General features: G+C 48.8%; 7 protein-coding genes across 7 annotated transcripts; 4 read left to right on the top strand and 3 right to left on the bottom strand.

Moving 5' to 3' along the window:
* Window positions 1–352: 352 nt before the first annotated feature.
* DEU56DRAFT_812382 (rab-type small GTP-binding protein) lies at window positions 353–1,679 on the top strand. The gene is made up of 6 exons (XM_041353604.1): window positions 353–540; window positions 594–615; window positions 667–797; window positions 864–972; window positions 1,031–1,238; window positions 1,294–1,679. Exons 1-6 carry the CDS (start codon window positions 508–510, stop codon window positions 1,421–1,423), a joined length of 633 nt encoding a protein of 210 aa, XP_041206922.1. The 5' UTR covers window positions 353–507; the 3' UTR covers window positions 1,424–1,679.
* A 1,417-nt stretch (window positions 1,680–3,096) lies between these two features.
* Window positions 3,097–4,834, top strand: DEU56DRAFT_872050 (S-adenosyl-L-methionine-dependent methyltransferase; the record flags this gene model as incomplete). The annotated part of the gene is made up of 6 exons (XM_041355754.1): window positions 3,097–3,316; window positions 3,370–3,466; window positions 3,521–3,603; window positions 3,655–4,443; window positions 4,494–4,600; window positions 4,655–4,834. The coding sequence occupies 6 exons, from the start codon at window positions 3,097–3,099 to the stop codon at window positions 4,832–4,834; spliced, it is 1,476 nt and encodes a 491-aa protein (XP_041206923.1).
* A 722-nt stretch (window positions 4,835–5,556) lies between these two features.
* Window positions 5,557–7,654, bottom strand: DEU56DRAFT_812395 (uncharacterized protein). Its single transcript, XM_041353606.1, has 13 exons — window positions 7,294–7,654; window positions 7,188–7,222; window positions 6,977–7,140; window positions 6,806–6,869; window positions 6,664–6,761; window positions 6,536–6,612; window positions 6,481–6,488; window positions 6,283–6,429; window positions 6,214–6,229; window positions 6,117–6,159; window positions 6,055–6,063; window positions 5,960–5,997; window positions 5,557–5,901 (listed from the first exon to the last, which is right to left on the bottom strand). Exons 1-13 carry the CDS (start codon window positions 7,317–7,319, stop codon window positions 5,745–5,747), a joined length of 882 nt encoding a protein of 293 aa, XP_041206924.1. The 5' UTR covers window positions 7,320–7,654; the 3' UTR covers window positions 5,557–5,744.
* Window positions 7,655–8,026: 372 nt separating this feature from the next.
* DEU56DRAFT_444227 (uncharacterized protein) lies at window positions 8,027–9,681 on the bottom strand. The gene is made up of 3 exons (XM_041346246.1): window positions 9,346–9,681; window positions 9,088–9,296; window positions 8,027–9,036 (listed from the first exon to the last, which is right to left on the bottom strand). The coding sequence occupies exons 2-3, from the start codon at window positions 9,223–9,225 to the stop codon at window positions 8,083–8,085; spliced, it is 1,092 nt and encodes a 363-aa protein (XP_041206925.1). The 5' UTR covers window positions 9,226–9,296; window positions 9,346–9,681; the 3' UTR covers window positions 8,027–8,082.
* A 178-nt stretch (window positions 9,682–9,859) lies between these two features.
* DEU56DRAFT_812411 (uncharacterized protein) lies at window positions 9,860–11,180 on the top strand. The gene is made up of 4 exons (XM_041353607.1): window positions 9,860–10,209; window positions 10,260–10,315; window positions 10,360–10,666; window positions 10,722–11,180. Exons 1-4 carry the CDS (start codon window positions 9,883–9,885, stop codon window positions 10,851–10,853), a joined length of 822 nt encoding a protein of 273 aa, XP_041206926.1. The 5' UTR covers window positions 9,860–9,882; the 3' UTR covers window positions 10,854–11,180.
* DEU56DRAFT_889268 (nucleoporin-interacting protein NIC96) lies at window positions 11,181–14,563 on the bottom strand. The gene is made up of 12 exons (XM_041356261.1): window positions 14,247–14,563; window positions 13,854–14,193; window positions 13,650–13,802; window positions 13,234–13,596; window positions 13,018–13,181; window positions 12,781–12,964; window positions 12,601–12,732; window positions 12,428–12,551; window positions 12,116–12,378; window positions 11,683–12,060; window positions 11,434–11,628; window positions 11,181–11,382 (listed from the first exon to the last, which is right to left on the bottom strand). The coding sequence occupies exons 1-12, from the start codon at window positions 14,408–14,410 to the stop codon at window positions 11,260–11,262; spliced, it is 2,583 nt and encodes an 860-aa protein (XP_041206927.1). The 5' UTR covers window positions 14,411–14,563; the 3' UTR covers window positions 11,181–11,259.
* An 84-nt stretch (window positions 14,564–14,647) lies between these two features.
* DEU56DRAFT_981708 (P-loop containing nucleoside triphosphate hydrolase protein) lies at window positions 14,648–17,713 on the top strand. Its single transcript, XM_041359857.1, has 13 exons — window positions 14,648–15,012; window positions 15,066–15,090; window positions 15,141–15,588; window positions 15,636–15,758; window positions 15,812–15,942; window positions 15,991–16,253; window positions 16,306–16,387; window positions 16,439–16,618; window positions 16,670–16,953; window positions 17,006–17,109; window positions 17,166–17,262; window positions 17,315–17,583; window positions 17,639–17,713. The coding sequence occupies exons 1-12, from the start codon at window positions 14,720–14,722 to the stop codon at window positions 17,421–17,423; spliced, it is 2,139 nt and encodes a 712-aa protein (XP_041206928.1). The 5' UTR covers window positions 14,648–14,719; the 3' UTR covers window positions 17,424–17,583; window positions 17,639–17,713.
* The last annotated feature ends 4,920 nt before the right edge of the window (window positions 17,714–22,633 follow it).

The raw sequence follows: 22,633 nt of genomic DNA on the forward strand, positions 1-22,633 counted from the left end.
TTTCCAAACAGGTTGAGGCGCAACTAGTGCACCTAAAATTGACACTTGTGAGCTGTGTGTGAGCGATAAACTTGGACCCTCAAATGAATCCAGATTGTGACAAGAACTTGACCCTTACGTACGTGTGGAAGAGGAACTAGTATAGAATTATGAGATTGTGAGGGTAGGATTAAGAAATTTGAAGGGTAACAAAGACACATTCATGGACCGTGGATTGCGACTCCCGAAGCATAGAAATTCAAGTTAGTAGTCCGAGAAGTTCGCACAGGCGTTCAAACGAGCCTGGGGAACCAAGTTGCTTCGATTACGTAATTTATGCGGCTACTCCCGCAGTGCTGTGGCACTGAATGCACTGAACAGCAACAGGCGGGTTTGCAGTGACGCACTAGCAAATATCGTGGTCAAGAATTCCTGCTCGCTGGCCATCTACTCAAGACTCCATCTAGTTTGTTTCTTCACCTTGAAGACGTAGAAGTGCATCTCATTAGTTAGCAAAGATATTCTAGAATGCCTCCCCCACACTATGATTTCCTCATCAAGGTGAGCATGCTGCATGCACATTTCTGACATTTCACACATGACTTGCTTCGCAGCTGCTCTTGATTGGCGACTCAGGTGTGTTTGTTACATGGTTCTAGCGTGTTCCAATTTTAAGTTGTTGCTTAGGTGTTGGGAAGTCGTGTCTTTTGCTCCGCTTCTGCGACGATGCATGGACGCCATCGTTCATCACCACAATCGGCATTGACTTCAAGATCCGTACAATCGAGCTAGACGGAAAACGCATTAAGCTTCAAATTGTGCGTGCTGTCATCTCAACACAGTCATAAACTGTTCGTTTCACAAGCCTGACTCGTATTGTACAGTGGGACACTGCTGGCCAAGAGCGGTTTAGAACTATAACGACTGCGTACTACCGTGGAGCCATGGGCATTCTCCTTGTGTACGACGTCACAGATGAACGATCATACCATAGTACGCGCCACTAGCATCTCTCCCACTATTGACCCAGCCTGATACATATCATCTCCAGGTATCCGCACTTGGCATGCTAACATTGAACAACATGCCTCGGAGGGTGTCAACAAGATTCTCATCGGTAATAAGTCAGATTGGACAGACAAGCGAGCTGTATCAGAAGAGAAGGGAATTGAACTTGCCACAGAACTTGGCATGGATTTTATGGAGACATCTGCCAAGGCGAATGAAGGTGTGGAATTGGCCTTCTTCAATCTTGCAAGGTTTGTCGCATCGTGCTATATTTGCAGACTTCACTCTCAACTACCAACTGTACAGGGCCTGCAAGACTCGGCTCATCGACTCGCAAGCAGATTCAGCTGCCTCACCGGGAGGTGCATCCAACGCAGATGGATCAGTGAAAGTCAACCAACCTGCGACTTCAGCGTCGATCGGTTGCTGTTCATAAGCACCTATGTTGGACGCTAGTATAATCCGAGTTTCTCTTGTTCATCTTTTGCAACCTATTTCATGTTACCTCCGTATTCCCCTTCCATGTAATACTGTTCTACCATGGCGCGGTGCTCTTGACTGAATATCTTCACTAGTTTTTGAAGCAAATGTTGCTTTGACTCGCTGCGGAGTGCTCAAGTGCCGAAATTTTAATTTATGTAAGATGAACATTCCTGTGACTGTCCGAATTTAGATTCATTGCATACTTAGTACTGTGTACGTGCTATCGTATGTGGACTCATACAGGCGCAACGTTGAGATGGAACTTCAGGTGACTGGCATGCAGTGACTGAAAATAGTCACAGTAAGGGTATGATAGTGGAGCTACAGGGTCCTCATGTCTGATAGGGTGACATCGAATGATATGAATGAACTGCGAGCGCAACACCAGGCACCTAATACCACTAGATAGGTAGGGGACTAGGTTTTGGCTCAAGGGCAGGCATGCATGCTTTATGGAACGTAGATCATGTATTGATAGTCCGTAGATTCAGAGTATTGTTTGTGGGTGAACCAAAGTTCATGATAGTTGCAACTGACAAGGCAAATCAAGCCTTGCGTCCCCTTCGTTCATTTCAACGATTGACATTGGTTACAAGGAAGTCGATCAAAAGTACGTCCGGATTGTGACTGTGAACTTTGTCGGGGCGACGTGCGGGTCTAAAGTGTGATACAAGTGAGACACGGCAGGGCAGGGTCATTTTCAAGCAATCACCACGCACCTACCGCGGGGTGGGTGGCATTGTGACGGTGTATGATGTCACGAACCAGATGTCCTGACCTTTAGACAGCACCTAGATATCCCGGGTACGTGACACGAGTGTATCAAGCAGATACGTCAGAACATGTCAGTGTAATGCTCCTTTGGAACAAAGCAGACGGGTTGGACAAACGAATTTGTGGGCGTAGACGGTGCATGATGACGCCCTGCGGCGTTCAAAGAAATGGGTCGGAAATAAAACTGAAGGAGCATGCATTTCATGCTGCGTCTAGTTGTTCTGGAGCCTTTGTATATTGCACATCTGCGGATAGAAAGGAGCGCTGTGACAGCCTGGATTGGGAGGCAAAGGAAAGCTGGCGGTTAGCTAGCCTTGATTGTATCTCATTCAGGCTTGTATAACTGACAGACATAGTACATAGTACAAGGTTGTCCCAAGGCAACGCAAAGGCAACGTTTAGAAACTTTAGATTGCGCCTTTGGAGAAAAAGATTGGTAATTACCGAAAGCGGTGTTGGGACACCGCCACCGACAAGATTACCCAGTTCCGTTTGTAGGTTTTAAGGATTTCATCACTTGCTCTAATGCTCTCATCTGCCGTTCCTTCCTCACCGTATCCAGACTTTCATTGCTTTCCGTTTGAAAACTCCTCGAAAAATTTACAGCAAATGGTCCCAGAGATATGCGTCACTACACGTCGCGCCTGGAAGTCACAAATGATACGAGAACAGGAGGCTACAGGTTCACAGGCACACCTATCTCCGCCTACCCCAGTCTCTGCCGAGACGTCACCAGAAGCTGATGACCCAGCTCACTTCGCGCGGATAGCAGGTCCTTCAAAGCGACCTAGAGTATCGTCAGTTGCACCCGAGCCAATATTACGCCCCCCAAAGTCGAAGAAACGCGCGACTATGAGCGCGTCTTCGTCGCGTACTCAAAGTCGACAACGTTCCGAAACTCTCGATATCGAGTCTATATATCGAAACAGTCGTTCTCGATCAACGTCAACCTTTCCCCCAGCTGATCACTTTCATCATCGGCAGTTGTGGATCACTGAGGATGGCTCGCCAGGTGAGAACTTTGTCAGTGCCGCGTCTGTAGTAACAATATTATCGCGATCATACAAAACTTGTGAGATTTCATGTATCACGTGCAGATTTCATTCAAATTCATACTCATTGCAGATTTCAAGAATTTGGACGATCCCAGTGACACGTCATTTGAAGCTGAATCTCATCCTGCCACTGAACTCGAGTATCCTAATGCTAATGCTTGCGAGACGTACGTTCTGTGCGGTGTCTTATTCTGCTTCTTGCTGATCTACGTCGCGTGCAGCTATTATATACTGGCTCCTAAGGACCCAGATCACTACAACCCCATTATGTGCCTAGAACAATCATTATATACTATCTTCGAATGTGCGTTACTACGATCACCAATTGCGAGCACGGCTTCTGATACAATACCAGGCTACCTTACGCCCGCGCAGCAAGCGCTATTTGGAACATTACCCACAGATTTTCTACAAGATGTCGATAATACGCCACCATCCTCGCCGCTCACACAGTTCTCAGGTGATTCAGAGGAGTTGAGTCCTGTAAAATTCCCTTCGTATGATCCTCGTGGAATGAATCACTTGCGTCTCCTCCAACGTTCCATCCGACGGCGTGACGGCCCGCTTTTCCTTTCTACCATGCAGAACATTAACCAGCTCCTCCGTGCGCTTAAATACCCGTTACTTCCATCGGACCCGTTTACACCCGCGTCTCCGAATGTGCTTATAGAAGCCATTAAAGGTTGGCCGTCAAGCGAAATTCCCAACCGGGTGCTTATGCGCATAATCGACGAGACGTATCAACGCTCCGTAGGCCCGCATGCTCTGAAACTGAACCGCTACGAGGCATTTTCGAGCGAGGTATATGGCGAACTGATGCCCTCGTTCACCTCGGATATCATCGCTGCCACACGTCTCCACAAAGACTCCTTGTTTATGGATTTGGGGTGCGGGGTTGGAAATGTGCTGGTGCAGGCGAGCTTAGAAACGTGCTGCAGAAGTTATGGAATTGAGGTGATGCCTACGCCAGCGGAGGTGGGGAGAGAGCAGTTGAGGCAGATGAAGAAGCGCTGTAGGATGTGGGGACTTTCGATGGGAGAGGTAGAGCTAGAGGAAGGAGACATGTTGACCAGTCGAAGAGTGACTGAGTTACTACCTCAGGCGGATGTTGTGCTAGTCAATAATAAGGTGTTCCAGCAGCCGTGTCAGTGAAATTTCTCTTATCTGTGGCATTACATATTGACCATTTTACAGTAAACGAAGCATTGCGCCCGCGGTTTTTAGATTTAAAAGAAGGTGCCATTGTTGTCTCCTTAAAGCCGTTCGTCTCCTCTCTCAACGCACGCGTTACTGAACGCAACGTGAGTGACGATGTATATCCGCTGCACAAATTTTATCTCATGTGCATCCCGCAGGTGGATGATATAAGCGCTATCTTTGATGTGTTTGAACGACCCTACCGCTCTGGTAGCGTTTCATGGGGGAGCGGAGGTGGTTCCTATTATCTACATCGAGTCGACCGGGAAGGCTATGCGGTCATCAAACAACAGTTTGAGAACCAGCGCGCGAGGAGTGCGCGTGCCTCACGGCGGTGACAATCTAGTGGTTATTTTACTTTCACTGCAGTTAATGGTGACCTGTCCTACGCTGACATTTGTGTATCGTGAGTTGATGTATACCAGGCTTTGTCGAGGTGCAAGCACGTACAAGTAGTCGTTATAAATTACACACATTGGAGGGGATGATGAAAGCAACATTTTTATTCTCCCGTCCAATGACCTGGAAGCATAGAAACTGCTGCAAATCAGAACATTATAATGACTGCGCATGAGAGCTGAGAAAATCGGAGAAAAATAATTAATGGCTTGCATGTGGTAAGGTGTTTTCGATTTCTGCAAACGAAGCACAGAAAAAAGTCAATCAGTTTCAGACGCTCTGAAGTACGCATGTCACAACCGGCAGGCCTTTCATCTCTTGCGAGCTCCGAGTCCATCGGACGACAGGCTCAAGCATACATTTAAGAACCGCCGCTGAACCACGTCATCGAACATAAGAAATCTGATAAACCCTTGAAGTGCTGATGACTTGGAAAGGCAAGGCAATTAAGGCGACTCTTTGAGCGTCAGCGAGGCAAGGCAAATCTCATCTTGCTGGGCATCTTTATGTACTTTGGCTACGGGATCGGGGATGTGCTGGTCCTGGCCTTAAACGGGGTCGACCCCCGCGAACCACGGATCCGTGAGCAATTCAGCGGCGCTCGGCCTGTTCGCAGGGTCCAGACGCAAACATCTTCGTATCACAGCTGCCGTAGATACGACGTCTTGCTCCTCTACGCCTTTGTAGCCTACTAACACGATCTAGCAGTACATACGGAGATATATGGTCCACATAGGGCACTGCCCCCACACGACAACAATGTTAATGGGATGTAAAGGTCTCCAAAAAGGATTCAAACAAGCTTTGCACTCCCAAAAAGAATATCCGTATTTTGGCATCCAGCTAAGCCTACCAATGGTGAGAGGAAATCGTGGACTGTACGTCGACCCTAGTAGTAAGAACAGCGAGGGCGTCGTCATCGTCCCAGGTGGGGGCGGAGAAAATGCCAGTGTCGATAGATTTGTGCAGGTTAAGCATTAGCCGCGAGATTAAAGTAACAGACATGCTGCTCCGAGGGCACAGTCAGACTTTGATGATCCATATTTATCACACCAGCTGCTCACCAGCTAGTAAATGTGCTCAGGCTACCCCTGATGATATCCTTTCGATTACCAGGACATAGTCAACGTAAGTATTTGATACGGGTTGGTGTGCTCACTGAACCACCCTGAACCAAGCTGTGAGCGTGCGATCCAACTAATGTTTCATCTGTTGACTCACGAAGTATGTCAGGATATTTGGTATATTGAACAGTGTCATCGCTCTTAAAGAATGCAGGTCAGAATCACCCGAATCGCAGTTTCACTAGCAGCCTTACCCGAAGTACAATGCGCCTGCATTCGGTTGGTTCAGTGTTCACAATGCTCTGATGTAGCGGAAAATTTACCGTCCTGAAATATGACAACAATAATGTTTCTTCTCGACATTGTCAGAGATAACCGCAGGAATCCTCTGATCCCGAAAATTCTGGACACCGTGAGGACAAAGATGAGTGACTCATAAACAGATAGGACCACCCATGCAAGCCCGAGACCTGCAAGCCAGGATATCAAGCTATGTGTGAATATGTCTAGAGTTCACTGACGGATGTTTCTACGACTGTTGAGCAGGCAAGCAGAACCATGAACTAGATGACGTACGTATCTGCTGTGAATGTTTCATAGCAGCCTCCTGGCACGTTGGTCACAGTGCTTGGATATGAACCAAAGGTCTCCGCCTAGACACGATCAGTTGACTCCAGAGTCAAACGTTCTACGCAAACACGCACAGCAGCTCCTCCCGCAAAAGCAAGGCCGATAATTCCCAAGAAAGCAAGCAGGCGCTTGCTACGGCCGTAGAGAGCATAAGTACGAAGAGTCAATATGACTGGAAATTTCAGTGAACGAATTGTCAAAGTAAAGTCCACTCACGGCAGACTATAATTGCTTGGGAAAAAACGAGGACTTGTTTCGATAGCACATATGTCGGACAGCTAAGTCTATGTTGAGCAAAACAACAGATATTCAAGAAATGGAATCGAACCTCTGCAGAAATTAATCATGAGCCTGCCATATGAGTACACGCATAATGGAATATGGAACCTCATCTGAGGTAGGCAGAAAATCCCCAATTAAGCCATATATATTTCCGAGCAGAGCGACATAGCGATTGAGGAGGAACAACACTGCAGATAGTGCCTTCGGACGACACCAAATAAAAGCAATTTCTTCTGTGAGGGTCGCCATGTGATCGTATATCAGGATGGCTAGTAGAATACTGTTAACGTCCTGACAACAAAGATAAAAAGCGTACTGCTTGGCACCAACATGGCGTAGTATGACATCGTCCTGAGAGTGAAAGTATTAAGTGAGTATCAGCCTATCAAAATACATAGTGCGCCTACGCGTGCATCACTCACATTTGTTGTGCTTGAATGATATCCATTACGACGAGGCAATATGAATATGTAACGTACGAGGAGTGTTGAGCATGTCCGGCGCAGTATTATATATTGAGCATGGACCGATGATCCTCCCACAATTATTCGACCAGGTGCTGTGTACGCACAGTGCACATCACAAACTAGTAAAATTAAGTCAATTTCCCGTTGGTCAGTGAGTCAAAAGCATTCTAGAACGTATCCGTGCCATAGATACATCAACGGTTGCTAGCGAGCGCATGTTCTTTACATGGAGAAGCCGTGAACCAGGCTGAAAAGATTACAAGGCTGTTATGCTGTTAATTGCTGAACACATGCGCATGCATAGCGATCACATGAGGGATCCGAAAGTAACGGCGACACTGCCACAGAGTCCAAACGTTGTCACAGGCCCCGATTGGCGGAATTGCCTGTGAGAACCACGTCGTACACATGTCTGCTCCCGCGATGCGGTGCATTTTTATAAGCCTGGGGAATCTTGCGCAGGAGAGAATTTTCAATTTGGACCTGGGATTCGGCGGATTGATCATGTTTTGTATCTGTTCACTTGGTATTTCGCGCCTTATCAAGTCGACTTCTCAACCATCATGGTATTTGTTCAGGAGCATTGTTTCTCGATTTGTGAGATACAGCAAAATTTAGGCCGCAAAAGAATTATCAGCCTGATATAGAAGAAGGACTAACTGCCTTCGTCTGTCCACTACAGGACTTAGACTCAACGGATCTGTTGGCAAAAGGCTAGGAATTACAAATAAAACCATTGCTCGTTCACATAATATTCAAGTATCTAATCATCGATAAGACACTGTCCGCATCATCCACTTCTCCATCACCAAAAATCTCCCGCATCAGGTCCGAAGTGGTTTGCATTGGCTCAACAGCTTGAATGACTTCCGGTTCTAAAGGTTTGTTGGCTTCGTTCGTAGATGCAGATTGGTTGCGATGAATCCGCCTTGCTTTGCATATATCTCGAGATGGGCGGTGATGACTGGCGGATGGAAGATCTTGAGGTGCAGTCATGTCAATGTCGACTATAGCAGGGCGAGGTCGTCGACGGGGATCTGTCGTCTTCTTCGACGCCAGCACCTTCTCAAACATGCGTGGTACACCACGAGCATGATTTGGTGGTTCACCATCAATGACGCGCTTTGTGGAAGTGGAATCGCCACTGATCGAAAATCCTGGAGTCGCATTGGACTGAAAACAATATTCATCCCTGACGTCTGCCATCTTGTGGTCCACTATGGAGTCGACCTGGGTTTTCACGAAGCCCTCGGTACCTGATGACCATTGTGGCTGTCGCTCATTGTAGCTGCATTCGTATGACTGTCGACGCCGTACGAATGGCAACATTTCCTGGGTTGTTTTATTCACGTCGCGGATGCCAATGACAGCTCGCTTGCGCTTTTGACTGGATTCTCCACAGTCATATTCGTCGTATACTTCGCCATGGGCATGCTGGCGAGCATAGTGCACGTGAAGAACTCCAAGGTCTGGCGTTGTCGATCGCCGAGAAACGTGTGGCGAAATGGATCTACGCTGGGAGGCATTGCGGGACTTGATAAGTTTCATCCTGTCCTCCAGAGTCCAAAAATGCACATTTGGTGAACGTGGCCTCAAGGGACGCTTTGATCTCGGACTTGAATTATAGTAAATTGGAGATGACGAAGGCCGTGACATCTGCTCTGCGTGAACTGAAAGGAATCTAGCCTTTAGTTCCACCTAGCGATGATAGATGAGGAGCCAGCGAGATTTCTTTGGGGGATATCTCACCCAGTGATTTGCAGCACATCGCAGAAAAGTTCCTGCTGCTCCCTGAACATCGATGAAATTTTGTCCCGCTGAAGCATTAAAATGGTTTGGTGGAGAGAAACAGAATGGGGATTGGTAGGTGTCAAATTGTCCGATCATAGTAGCCGGCTACGAGATTGGACGAGGAAAGATGGTTGGAGGATCTGATGCTAGAATATAGGGGCAGAATGCTAGTAGTAGGACCGTATATACCATGTCATGATGGAACGGATGTCTCACATGTATCATTCCAGTCCGAATTGCAACTTGATTAACGATGTTTCCCGTCAAGCGATTGCTCCATGACATGAGGGCTGACATACGTCTGCATCGTGAATATGACCGATGATTGTAAAAAAAATATCATGGACTCGAGTGACGAGTCGAGAGGCGAAGAGAGCTCCAACAATCTCAGCGCCCGCAAAATCGGCTCGCTGGGCTTAACGTTGAATAGCCATTGTCTTGACTCTGGTCGGGTCCCTGCAAATATGCTAAAGACATGAATCGAGTTCGAAAGTCGACTGCAAGAAACACGGAGAAGTGCGGTACTATGTAGTAGGAATATAGCCCCTTACGTACGGGAAAGCTGCCCTGCTTCGAGACTCTACCCAACACTCAAAGCTCAAGCTGTAAAACGGATACCGGACGACACATGAGACTTAAAAAGAACAGCTTTTTAACTAGAAATCGAAAGACATGTAAATTGTTGCCGCAGGCTATGTAGTAGTTCATATAGTAGAACAAATTTTTGTGGTCTTGCAATACCGCACACTCATCATGAACTCGCACCGTCAACTCGTCCAGTACGGCGACCTAGAACAATCGCAGCAAACAAATGGGGCCAGCAGCTCAGCAGCAGCTTCGCATTCACGTCAATCACCTCCATCCAAAAAACGCAAGAGGTCAAACCAAAAAGCCAAGCGTCCCAGAAAAACTGCCCATTGGGATGAACCAGGAGACAATCAAATGAACTACGACGATACCAGTGCGCAGGGTGAGGACGGTGAAATTGAAGAGGAAGAGAGTCGGGAGCTCACACACGAAGAAATATGGGATGACTCTGCGCTCATCGACGCTTGGAACTCTGCCACAGCAGAATATGAGGTACGTCCAGCAAACACTCTTGCATCTGCCACTATTGACTCCTTTGCAAGGAATTCCACGGAAAAACGCAAGACTGGAAGTCAGACACTGCCAAGAAATCCTCTCTGTGCGTAACCTCATTCGTGAAAAATAAAACCTAATTGTGTTCAGATGGTACAACATCCCTTATAATAGTTCGAAGGAAAAGGCTAAGACACCTAGGTCAGCGAAAGTGATGTCTACAAAGGCCGTCAGTCAGGCTTCTGCAGCTGGAGAGGAGGACTCTGCCCCGCTTGATTTCGATACTTTCATCCCGTCGTATGACCCTTCGCTTCCGGTGCCCTCTGAGGCCCCAGCGGCACCCGAGTCCTCATTTTTCATACCTGCGCCTTCAACTATCATGGTAAGCCGCGATGAAGCTTTCAGCCGTGCTCTTAGTGCGATGTATTGGGGCGGATACTGGACCGCAGTATACCATGTAAGTCTTTACGAGCTTGTTGCGGGCCACTAGTCACTCATCAGCCTGCTCGCAGTGCCAAAATCAGCATTCCTCTCAAGAGATTGTCGAGGATGCTGTCGGGGAGGAAGATCATCAGGAATACGAAGAAGGTGATGAAAAAGCTCTTGAGGTTGAAGCCGAAGATTTGGTACCTGCTCAGCGGTAATATGACCAAAACGTTATTGGAATGGGTGCAGATGGTGTTACGGAATTGAAGGTGAGGACTCAAAGCTACGGAATCATTGACTGCTCATTTGTGTGCTACCTGAGGCTGTGGCTCATTAATGAACAATTCAATGTCATCATTGCCTCGGCGTATGCGTGCGATAGCGTGTTCGAAGCATGATGGGATGAAAAAAAGAACAACGGAAAATGTACTTGAAATGTGTCTGAAGCATGATGTTTCGACCATATCGTCATTAATTCGATCTGGGCGATGATCTTTAGGCCATCGAAACAGAGATTAATGCTGGGCGTTTGATGGGTGTACAGGCATGTGCTTGCCGTCGGTTCCTCCAGGTATCATGCCAACATAAACAAAGATCGACGACATACAGAACTACTCCTATATTTTACAAAGCGATCTCGACATCCAGTCTCGCCAGATACGAGTACACATCAGGAGACATCCGATACTTAAGGATACCAGCAAACACCATCAGCGACCTCGATTTCTTCCTGAGGGCCGTCAATGTCTGAAACAAATTGTGAGGACACGAAGTTGGATGCAACTCTCCAGTACAGACCATTTGCCTCGTGGCTTGTGCCGTAGCAGAATTTTTGATCGACTGATGTACTGCCGCTAATGCCTCCATCGTCAGCGGTAAATAGGCTTGTAGATTGCGTTGCAAGGCATCATGCAGATCCTTGAACTCCTCCGCCTTCCGCGTGATCTTCGCAACATCCCCATCGAGAGGAATGAGATCCGTGGACTCCATAATCTTCAATAAACGTCAGCCTTTGGTGGAAGCAGGAAGACTGAGATGAAATCGCACCTCAAGCACAACATCAAACCGCCCAGAGCTCTTCGCATTGAGTGCTTCCCTGATGCGCAACAATCTTACAGCGGCATCTCGATCCTTGCCCACTGCCCGGTTAGTACGCTCGTAATGTCTCAAAATCTCCACAGCCGTGCGTTCGATGATTTTGCCCTTCTCTGTTTCACCTGCAGGCTGCGCCAGCGTGTTGCCAAGCGCCTGGGCTAGACATGAAATGACGGTGCCATAATCCCCGGCAAGGTTATAGAGCTTGATTGCCTCAGGGATGCGGTCGTTTTCCTCGGAGTCGCGGGCAGCGCGGATGAGAATTTGTTCGTTGTACTGGGCGCTATTTTGTAGATGGAGAAGGGTGGCGCCCTGTTCGATGACGCCGCTCTGCAGGAGAGGTAAGTTATACCTAGTGTCAACTGAATTAAGATATGGAACATACGAATCGCGTGCCGTCGGGTCTGAATCCACCGACAAGCTCTTCCCAGGCGGGTCCTGAGTGAGCAAGAACGATGATGCGCCTGACGAGCTCCCAAGCGGTCTCTACATTCTCTCTGCCAACACCATCGCCTTGGTCCGCGGAGAGACACACGCAGTAGACATACTGTAGCGCTTCTTTCGCATCCAGCTTGACGAACTGGCGTACATATCGCCAAATGAGCATCGGCAAGCTGAGTGCAGGAGGTGAGAGTGGGGACAAGGTCACTGAAAATCTATGTGGGTCATACATAGGTACAATTAAGTGTGTACGCACAAGGACTGATGTCAGATGTTTCAGCGCGAGACGGGACGCGTAGAAGCCCGTGGTATGCAAGCGCGATGGCAAGGTGGACGGCTTCGATTTCTGTTTCTGGGTGCTCCCATAGTGCAGCCACGGCCTGGGACATGATCAGGATGGAGCTTAGATATGCGTAACGTCGCACTTACACGCTCAAACTGGCCACACATAAGCAGAACACCAGGCCACACACCCTTTTTTGCACCGTCGAAGTGGCGCTCTCCATAACTCAGGAGAACTTCGGTAAGCCCACGAAGGCCACCCTCTTCCTCTTCGTCAACCTTCTGTATGTCAGCACATTCCTCAAGAAGCACAAGAAAAGCTCGCACCATTGCAAGCTGGAACCACAGCCAATCCTCAGTCGTCATCGTGACTTGTGGCACTGTTCGCCGTGAAGGCTCGAGTTTGCCCATAAGTTTATACAGCGCAAGCTTAAATGGGTCTGCAGATGCAGAATGCAACATGTGCGCATTGTATACTGTTTGCAAGTGGTCGCGATGGGGTTTGGGCAACCTGGAGAGATAGTTGGGATATAAAAGACGCTATCCTTTGTGCAAAGAACATACCGTCTTTCTGGAGACTCGACCCATGAGCGGAAGTGGCTCACGAAGCTGTCTTCGCGGTGCTCGATGGCTTGCTGCGACTTCAGGGCTTCATCGAGAGCCTCTTGTGCGTGACCGGTTCGCACAAGGTAGTACAACTTAGCCCACAAAGGCTGACCAGCGACGAGCTGTATAGCTTGATTGTCAGAATATAGCAAACTCAGCACGAGTTATTCTGACCTCTATCCGATCTTCCCACTGCCCGTTCTTGTAGTATCTCATCAGGAGGAAGGCGCGAATTTTGTTTGCTACACTAGGGTCTCCCCCGAGGCGTGCTTCCATAGGTCTTGACTGGATCGAACGTTCAATAATATCCCAGAACTGATCCTCGAGCGCCTCTCGTGAGCCTTTGGCAATCTGTGTCCGCAGAGCTGCGGCCTCCCGCGAGTCGCTATCCCCCAAGTAAACACGCGCGTATTTGCGCTCGAAAAGCGGAGCATTCAAGATATGAGCGCCTGCGTGCTCCACAGGCGGTAGAGCAGGAGGTTCACCAGTAATCTTCGCAAGTACGTGGAAATTTTGAAGCATCTGTTGCGAGGAAGGCTGTATGCACAAAAGTGAGACATTCGGAATTCAACACAGTGAGAAGTACGTGCCTCCGAGTTCAAGCTGGCAGCAGCTTGCATAAGGAGATGAATGATAGGGCAAGACGTTCCACGTAGTCTTGCAGCGTTCAATTCGCTGATTGCGCGGTCATATGCCATCATCTTGCTTTGCATCTGGAGTGTCAAACTAGGCCCTGTGCTTGCCTGTTCCACCTTGTTAATAGGCGAGTAACATATATATATAGTTAAACTGACCGTCAGGGCTGCCTTTCCATGGAAGCTCTTTTTCATTTCAGCAAGAGCTTTGCTATCACTGGTTGCACGACCTCCCAGCTCTTCAAACACGCGTCTCTTTTTGGCCTCCCAGTCTTTGTGACTGCGCTCCTCAAGCAGACGATAAAAGTGCTCCTGAGTTTCCCTCCGACCTTCTTCTATCGTCGAAATAAGATTCTGTTCGTGAGCGTGACGAAGATAGCCTGCAACATCCGTGTCTTGGAGGGGCTGGAGGGGAGAGAAAGTTGTTGAAGTGTTCAAGTGCGCGATGGAGTTGGCAAGGGCAGGAGCATCGACGTGAGCCTGTGCCAAAAGATAGTTCCTGTCATATAGAGGTTAGGACAGCGAGTTCGCAACGTTTGTTGAGTTTCATACGCTCGGTCAGCATCGCTGGATGCTCCAGGTTGTCGGGACACGAGTCTGCGTGACTGTGCTTCGATCTGGTCTAGTGAAAGGTTGACAGAAGGAAGATCGGGTCGTGAAAGATGTGAGTTCAGAGCTCTTGACGAGTTCAGCAATGAAGAAAGGTCGGATGTCATCGTTGGTGTTGTCAAGCTCGGTGGCGTACTGGTTCGAGATAATTCTTGGTTAAGCTTCAGGTTTCCTCAGGTCTTCAGGTTCTCAACGTATAAAAGATGAAGGTACGGTCAATGCCTGCTAAGTCGCCGGGGAATAATGTCGGGAACAAAAGTATGAAAACATGTCACGGGACCACGTGCACCGAGTGCTTTACAAATTACATTTAAGGCTTGTTCATTAGACCAATGCGTTAATTCAACATAACTTATACTTATAACGCGTCTCTGACTTTATCCTTATTCTTCGACCGTGACATTCACCGCCACATCATGAGAAGGAGACGAACGATAACGACACGTTCAGGCAAATTTGACCCAGAGGATGCTCGCCGTGTCAAGCACACTCGCATCGGCGTATGGGACCTCTACGAAGATCGCCAGACTGATTTGCCACGCATACCAGGCTCATCAAGATTGGAGACGTATGCCCAGATAATCCAGGACATGCCCCACGTACTGCGCATGTTGAAGGATGTACTCAGCATTAGACAGTGTTGGCTACTACTCCCTGTATTCTTCGTAGTAGAAGTCTTAGCCTCCCTCACACCTGCCGTTTCCCTATGGTATGTCTCGAAGCTTTACGTGACCTCTGTACGTTCAAATTGCCTTTGTGCAGGTACTCCGGACAACTGCTGCGCCTTGTAACGCCCTGCTTCTTTCTATCTGCACTGCCCACTTATATCTCACACAGGTAGAGACCGCAATAGAGACACGTACTGTGGACACGACAGTTCTCATCCATGTTGCAGTAGGACGCGTTGCATGCACAGTCGCGGCGCGCCTTCTCCAATACGCCCAAAGCCGCATTGTCATCCCCATCAACATGTCCATCAAACAATTCTATGCTGGGCATATATTCCACTCCATGGCACGCCTTGACGTGCCTACCTTTGAAGACCCCGCCGTTCAAAGGCAACTCGAGTCCGCGTGGGCCTCCCCCTGGGGCTCTAGCGTAGCTTGGCAAACCGTCCAGATGTCGACGAACGTCGTAATGACGGTTATTCGTCTGCTCTCTCAAATTTCGGTTCTATTTACAGTTCTGCGCGAGCAGCAAGATGGTCCCCTTCTTGCGATTCTCAGCCTCTTGCAATCTATATTTCACTGGTACAGCACAAGCAAAGGAGTGTTTGGCTCCTTAGGTAGGTCAACAGTCCGTATTTTGAGTTTCACTGAGCCAGTCATGTAGTCTGGGCCGCTACCACCACCAACGAAGATTATGTTCGCATGCAAGGCCTTAAGCACCTGGTCGATAACCCTTCACACCGAAAGGAGCTTGTCGCGGGCAACCTCGGCGAATACGTCACTGCACGTATGTCGATGCATCTCGTCGAACGACCTCATATTGACGCGTCTTGAGACCAGAATTTCGTAATTCTGCTAAGCGCGTCGGCGACGACGCGGGTGAGTTCCTGGAGATGCGTCGAGCCCATACTATCAAGGATCGTTTGAGCATCGCGTCCATCCTCCGCGAACCAATGCGTGAACTGCCCCAGGTACTCAACACTGACTTGGAAGTTGAGGAAGCTGACTAGATCAACTAGATCGTCTTCACCCTGCGCGCAGTGCAAAAACCAATGTCCATTCCCCTCTCGTTGGCATCACTCACGCTGATCAATCAAACATCTAACTCGTTCAGTTCCACACTTTTCTCGCTATTCGGAGAGTCCTTCTCGCTTGCAGAGCAGTTTGCCAACGTACGCAAGCTATATGAGATTGAGAATGTGCAGAATAAGGTGGTGGATGGCACAAAATCATTCCCTGAGGACCAGCAGGCTCTCAGGAGTGGTATTTCTGTTGAGTTCAGGTTGATCAGTATTTGTTGCTTTTTTCATGCATTTCTGAAGCATGTATGCCAGGAACGTTTCGTTCAGGTACCCTGGTGCAGAGAACTATGCTCTCCAGAATGTTTCGTTCTCAATCGGCGCTGGTCAGCTTTGCGTAAGTATCACACCTTTCATGGTGCTTCCCTCACGCTCACCGTGCTCATAGGTCATTGTCGGGGTGAATGGTTCTGGAAAAAGCACAATCTTGAAACTCATCTCCCGCATCTACGACCCGACGGAGGGTACTATCCTTATCGATAACCGTGACATCAAGACCCTCAGACTGGCCGACCTCCGTGCTGTGATGTCCATCCTCTTCCAAGACTACACGCACTTTCCTCTCTCGGTGAGCTTCATTCTCTCACACACTTCAGAAGAGTACCTAATACACGCACAGATAAGCGAGAATATTGCACTTGGCAACCCTGCCCTTGCAAACGATTACGACAAGATTCGCGAAGCCGCCCGTCTGGGCGGCGCAGAACACTTTATAGATGAGCTCCCTGACGGATTCGATACATACCTCGACCGCCCCGTTAAAGACTACTACTCGGGCCTTCCTGAGGGCACCACAACGCTCTTTGGTAGATCAGTCGACTACTCCCGCGTGCGTGGTGTTGGGGGTCTCCGTGCTTCTGAGGCTTCAGGCCTCAGTGGCGGGCAGATGCAGCGGCTTGCAGTGTATGTTTCACTTTTGCACGAATCAGGGTGTAGGTGTTGACCGTTTGAATAGCTCCCGCACGTTCATGCGCTCATTGGTCTCTGAGACAGAGTCTTCTGCGGGCATGCTGTTATTCGACGAGCCGAGCGCCTCTTTGGACCCTACGGCCGAACACGGTGCGCTACCTTGTTTTACATACCCGACTGGGATGACTAAACACATCTTGAAATAGATCTCTTTGAGCGTCTACGCAAGTTGAGAGGCAACAAGACCATGATATTCTCCTCGCATCGATTCGGGAGCCTCACCCGACATGCAGATATCATTTTGTAATTTTAATCTGCCTCCACCTCGACGATGGCGCTAACTTGGAGCTTGCAGGTACATGGATGAATCTGTTGTCCAGGAAGAAGGCACACACGACGATTTATTGAAGAGGGGCGGAGAGTATGCGCGTATTTGGAATTTACAAGCGCAAGCTTTCATTTAACAACCACGAACCACACGTTACACAATACCACGATTATTAAATATCGAACCCCTGATGCTTGTGCCCATACATGCAATAGTGGCCATCGACGGTGCGTGGCGGTGAATCTTTCTTAGTACACTACACGATCGTTCACACGAGCCGAAAAAATGCGTACATTGTAAGGACATTTCACTGGCATCGTGTTGCTGAAGCTTTTGATTCATTCCTTATAGTGCATCCCCGACCGTTTTTCCGAGCATCGCATTTGGCACTCGTGCGGCTGCGGCCACACTCTGCAGTAGAATGACAAACAAATTTCATCCACGCGTGGAAAAGATACACGTGCAGACCTCGAAAGATGACGGTATGACAGACAATGATGTGCCATTTTCGTAACGACTGCACTTTTCCAAATCTGGCGTGAGCATTGTATTTGGAAAGCTGCTGCTGCGCACTTCGGCTGTGCAGTGTGAAGCAATATTGATAAAGACGCCCAGTGTACACACCTCTACAGCTGGGAGCAAAACACTCACGATGACACGATCCCCTTAGCAAGGCCACCTCGAACACCATCGACCTCCACGAGAAATGGCGGAAGACGCACAGCCGCCCATTTCTTAAATCATTTAATCACATCCGATCGAGCGCTGGAAGACTACAAATATGCCATATATGTTCCGGTCTTCATGATAGACGACGAGAAGTTTGAAGGGAAACAGCCTTCACGGCTGTGCGCCTTATGTATGATACAGTTTAGCGCTGCGATAGAAAAACGCCGAGTACACCCGTAGCTCAAGATACCCACAGTGCTTATCATCCGTGCTCAACACCATCGGGCACCACCACAATGGCAGATGAAGCAGAGCAGCCCATCATTCCAACCACCAAACCTCTTCAAACATTCGACGATCATGAAAATACCGTACTCGCAATCGCAGTCTTCCCTGATAGAAGACATATGGTGACGGGCTCAGCTGACAGGATACTTCGGCTGTGGGACTTGCAGAGTGCCACTGTGTTGAAGAAGATGCAGGGGCACCGCGGCTTGGTGCGGGCAGTGGCAGTATCACAACACAGGCAATTGATAGCAAGCGCTGACAACGGAGAGATCATCGTCTGGAACACAGATACCCGCCTCACCCCTACACCCATCAAAGCCCACTCCACATACGTCCGCTCGCTGGACTTTTCGCCGGATGGCAGAATGTTGGCGTCTGGTTCGTCGGACCATACGACAAAGCTGTGGAACACAGTGACGTGGAAGCCAGAAGGAAATTCAATCGATTGTGGCGCAGAAGTCTACAGCGTTCGGTATTCACCATCTGGCGAACTACTTGCCATCGCGACAAACTCTGATATCCAAATTTGGAGTCCAGCGACGAGGGAATGCAAAGCAACCTTCAAAGATCACATGCACAAATTATATGTCGGGATCAGTTTGCCACTCGCCTGGAAGCCCGATGGCACAGGGCTTCTCTCGGGCGGATGTAAAGTAGATCCAACCATACGGGAATGGGATCTATCTACCCCGGGGCACCAGGTCGGTGATCCCTGGAAAGGCCATGAAAACGACATTAACGCCATTGCCGTGAACTACGATGGTACTCTGGTCGCCTCCGCGTCTACAGACCATGATGTTCGCCTCTGGCGTCTCTGGGATCGAAAAACCATCGCCATATTCCGGCACTCTAGCTGCGAGGTGCGCTGCGTTACATTCTCTGAGGATGGCAAGCGCATCTTCAGTGGAGGTGACGACAAGAAGATCTCGGAATGGATAGTACCCGAGCGCGCTTTGTGTGATGTTAAAGTATGTATCTATTCTTGACTCATATGACTTAATGTGACCTTCTTCGTGCAGATCCTCACTATAAACGCGTGCATAAAAAGGGACTTGTCTACGGCTGAAGAGCTGTTAACAAGAGAGATCGACGCCGATGCCAACAATTACAACTCGTACGCCAATCGCTCATTTGTCATGACACGAAAGCGCGACTGGGGCCGCGCGCTTCATGATGCTTCCAAGGTTAGATATGACTTATGTTGGCGCCCTCACCTACCAAAAACTAATTTTGGTCGTGGCATAGTCCCTCAGCATTCAACCCTCGCTGATAGGCTATATCTCCATGGGCATCGCTCTTGGCGGGAAAAAGCAGGTCTGGGACGCGATCAGAGCATTTGACCTCGCATCCATGTTCACGAACGGAGATATGAAGGCCAATCATCACCTTCTCTTGATCAAGGTAGGTTAAATGGGTCTTACATACTCCATGCTTCATTATTGTTTTCAGGCTGTGGTACTTTTTAATGCAGATCAACATGAGGAGGCAATTCTGCGCGTCCGAGAGCTGGCTAAAGCTTGTCCTAGTGCCGATACTCGTGCGTGTTGGATTGTGGAAGTAAGTATCATGATTAATCGGGCCCAAGCCCATGCATTGGCACTGATTACGCTCAACTTCGCACACCAGGCATATCTACATCTTCAGCTCGGAATCCGTGCCTCCGATAATGCGCTTTACAAAGAAGCTGCTGACCACCTTACTGCCGCTGTCAACACCAGCGGTTCCTCATCTAAATTAGCCATTCATTCCAAATATGAGGACTTTGTCGTGGTGCGTTGATATGACACAACCAAAAATGCTTTTCACGACCAATGACATGTGTTGTGCAGCTCTTCGGGTGGGACCTCCGGTCCTTGTGGCAAACTGCAAACCAGAAACTGTGCTCTGCACTCCTTGATGCAGGAAGACTTGGAGAAGCCCTCGAAGCCCACCGATACATGATGGATCAGAGTGACGAGAGTACAAAGGCCAACTGCCTTGATTGGTCCACTAGCAAGTTTTCTGTAATGTTAATGAGACTACAATCCTCACCCGTATTCTACGCAGCTTTCGAGCAACGATGCAGCGTGCTCTATGTTGCTGATGGAGACACCGAGTTCAGTGCGAGGAATTACGACAAAGCTATCACCCTATACTCGGCCGCGATCAACTTGGCCGCCGTGAGCGCTTCCACTTTTGCAAAGCGCAGTGAAGCAATGTTGAAAAAAATGCTATGGGTGGATGCCCTTCTCGATGCGCAAAAAGTGCGACAGCATTTGTTGTTTCGTAATCAATACTCATTTTTAGCGGTACATAGGTAATCGAACTCAACCCTTCGTCGCATACTGGGTACGAGTTGAAGCTTGCAGCGCTTCTCGGCTCACGACGCTTTAATGAATCCATCACCGCCTTGGAAATAATGCTCTCCAAGTTGGGTACCGCTTCCGAACCGGACATACGAAGTAAGTCCCAAATAATGCACCCGTCCACAAGTTTGATTCTTTCTCCAGAGTTGCGCCAGCAGTATCTTGGTCGATCAGAAGCAGAAGGTGCTATTCGAAAGGCCATCGACAAACAACTCGAAAACACGCCGTCTCGTCTACTAAACACCACCACCGGGCGCTTATATGATCGACATGCGCAAATAGATACCTTCAGCAAGAGCCCGGAGTACGATGAGCTCTTGTTATTCACAATGAAGCCTTCAGAACTTCGAAGGGAGCGCATCAATGAAGTGGTAAAGAAGTACTTCCGTTGTGTCATGCTATCGCATAGATGGCAAGGGAAAGAGCCGGCACTGCGCGAGATCCAGGACAGGGTTGTATACAGTCTGGATCCAGATGGAACTGTTGTGAAGCTGCAGAAATTCTGTGAAGTTGTTCGCGACGCGGGGTATCACTGGGCGTGGATGGACACATGCTGCATCGACAAGCATAACAATGTGGAACTCCAAGAATCACTCAACTCCATGTTTGTCTGGTATCGCCACTCAGCGCTTACGATTGTCTACCTGTCGGATGTTCCGCCTTCGTCCAAGCCTGGCGCACTGGCAAAGAGTGATTGGAACAGGCGAGGATGGACGGTTCAAGAATTGCTGGCTCCCGAAGTTATTCTCTTTTATCAGAGGGATTGGACCCCATATCTCGACGACCACTCTTCCAACCACAAAAAGTCCGCTAGGATTATGCAGGAGTTGATGGGCGCGACGGGCATAGCTCTAAGGTCTCTTGTCGACTTCCGTCCAGGAATGACAGGCACCCGAGAGAAACTGCAATGGGCGTCAACGCGTGAGACCACTTTGCCAGAAGATGTTGCATACTCATTATTTGGCATCTTCGGCATCCACCTACCCGTAATCTATGGCGAGAAGAAGCAAAACGCACTCGGGCGGCTCTTGCAGGAGATCGTGGCTAAGTCGGGTGACATCACTGCCCTGGACTGGGTCGGGAAACCATCGGAGTTCAATAGTTGTCTGCCAGCTGACATCGCCTCGTACGAAGATCCGCCATATGAGCTGCCACCTCTTTCCGAAGAAAAAATTCAAGCATCAGTCTTGTCACTGCGAAATGCCGTAGCAGTGCACTCCGCTTCGAAACTTTATACCCTGCTTAGCGAACAACCCCCTCCTCGTTTCGCGCACTGCCGGTTGCACCTACCCTGCATGGTATTCCGTGTCACAGAAGTCAGACCTAGCCATGCTCAAGATGAACAGTCGTATTTCACGTATGAAGTCAAGGCAGATGGGCTGCGCGATCTCTCGATCAAAACGAAGGACAAGCTCAATAAGTTTTGGCCGGCACGATCCTTCAAGAGGACGGTCTTGCTTGTCCGTCCGTGGAACCGTCATCTCCTCGAGCTGCCTGCATTGGCAGATGAAATGCAAAGTGTTGAAGATGCGTTCGTTCCCCAGTCTGCTTCGCAGGATCTGACAGACGGGATTCCTGGAGAACAAGGGACGGTTGATCTAGATTCTCACTCGCGAGCATTGCGATTGATTGTTCACCTTGGGCAGCAATTCAATGCGATGTTGCTGATTCAGCAACACGGCGGAGAATATAAAAGGATCGCGTCGGATCGCGACATCATTGCACAAGTCAGAGACATGGCTTCTCAGAACATGATGGATGTCAGAACGCTGGAAATATTGTAGTCAATATTACATAATAAATTATGGGACGGTCCTCGCCAGCTCTCGTATTCGTATTTCGTTTATTTCGTTTATCAATATTTTCCTCCACACCTAGTCTCCCCTAGCCAGACCATGTAGAAGGAAGGCAGTCGTTCCTTCTTGATTATGACCCACGCCTGCCAAAATGTGCTGGGAATGACACATTACATCGTATCTATCATCACCAAAATTCCCCAAGTCTGAAATTACCTTATGCGGACACTTTCCCGCGCCACAATCTT

This window comes from Suillus clintonianus (genome assembly GCF_016758775.1).
Source record: "Suillus clintonianus strain FC179 chromosome Unknown DEU56scaffold_51, whole genome shotgun sequence".
Lineage (NCBI taxonomy): Eukaryota > Fungi > Basidiomycota > Agaricomycetes > Boletales > Suillaceae > Suillus > Suillus clintonianus.

Excerpts from the sequence above, each read along its gene's own strand:
- DEU56DRAFT_444227 (XM_041346246.1), bottom strand. The coding sequence starts at position 9,225 with ATGATCGGACAATTTGACACCTACCAATCCCCATTCTGTTTCTCTCCA. Across the intron at positions 9,037-9,087 it reads GATGTGCTGCAAATCACTGG|GTGGAACTAAAGGCTAGATT; the intron begins GTGAGATATCCC and ends TATCATCGCTAG.
- DEU56DRAFT_812395 (XM_041353606.1), bottom strand. The coding sequence starts at position 7,319 with ATGGATATCATTCAAGCACAACAAAT. Across the intron at positions 7,223-7,293 it reads ATCATTCAAGCACAACAAAT|GACGATGTCATACTACGCCA; the intron begins GTGAGTGATGCA and ends TTTCACTCTCAG. Across the intron at positions 5,902-5,959 it reads CTGAGCACATTTACTAGCTG|CATGTCTGTTACTTTAATCT; the intron begins GTGAGCAGCTGG and ends CCCTCGGAGCAG.
- DEU56DRAFT_981708 (XM_041359857.1), top strand. The coding sequence starts at position 14,720 with ATGAGAAGGAGACGAACGATAACGACACGTTCAGGCAAATTTGACCCA. Across the intron at positions 16,254-16,305 it reads GGTATTTCTGTTGAGTTCAG|GAACGTTTCGTTCAGGTACC; the intron begins GTTGATCAGTAT and ends CATGTATGCCAG. Across the intron at positions 16,388-16,438 it reads TCGGCGCTGGTCAGCTTTGC|GTCATTGTCGGGGTGAATGG; the intron begins GTAAGTATCACA and ends CCGTGCTCATAG.
- DEU56DRAFT_889268 (XM_041356261.1), bottom strand. The coding sequence starts at position 14,410 with ATGACATCCGACCTTTCTTCATTGCTGAACTCGTCAAGAGCTCTGAAC. Across the intron at positions 13,803-13,853 it reads ATGGAAAGGCAGCCCTGACG|GCAAGCACAGGGCCTAGTTT; the intron begins GTCAGTTTAACT and ends AAGGTGGAACAG. Across the intron at positions 13,182-13,233 it reads AGTGGGAAGATCGGATAGAG|CTCGTCGCTGGTCAGCCTTT; the intron begins GTCAGAATAACT and ends CAAGCTATACAG.
- DEU56DRAFT_812411 (XM_041353607.1), top strand. The coding sequence starts at position 9,883 with ATGAACTCGCACCGTCAACTCGTCCAGTACGGCGACCTAGAACAATCG. Across the intron at positions 10,316-10,359 it reads ACTGCCAAGAAATCCTCTCT|ATGGTACAACATCCCTTATA; the intron begins GTGCGTAACCTC and ends AATTGTGTTCAG. Across the intron at positions 10,667-10,721 it reads ACTGGACCGCAGTATACCAT|TGCCAAAATCAGCATTCCTC; the intron begins GTAAGTCTTTAC and ends GCCTGCTCGCAG.
- DEU56DRAFT_812382 (XM_041353604.1), top strand. The coding sequence starts at position 508 with ATGCCTCCCCCACACTATGATTTCCTCATCAAG. Across the intron at positions 798-863 it reads AACGCATTAAGCTTCAAATT|TGGGACACTGCTGGCCAAGA; the intron begins GTGCGTGCTGTC and ends CGTATTGTACAG. Across the intron at positions 973-1,030 it reads AGATGAACGATCATACCATA|GTATCCGCACTTGGCATGCT; the intron begins GTACGCGCCACT and ends TATCATCTCCAG.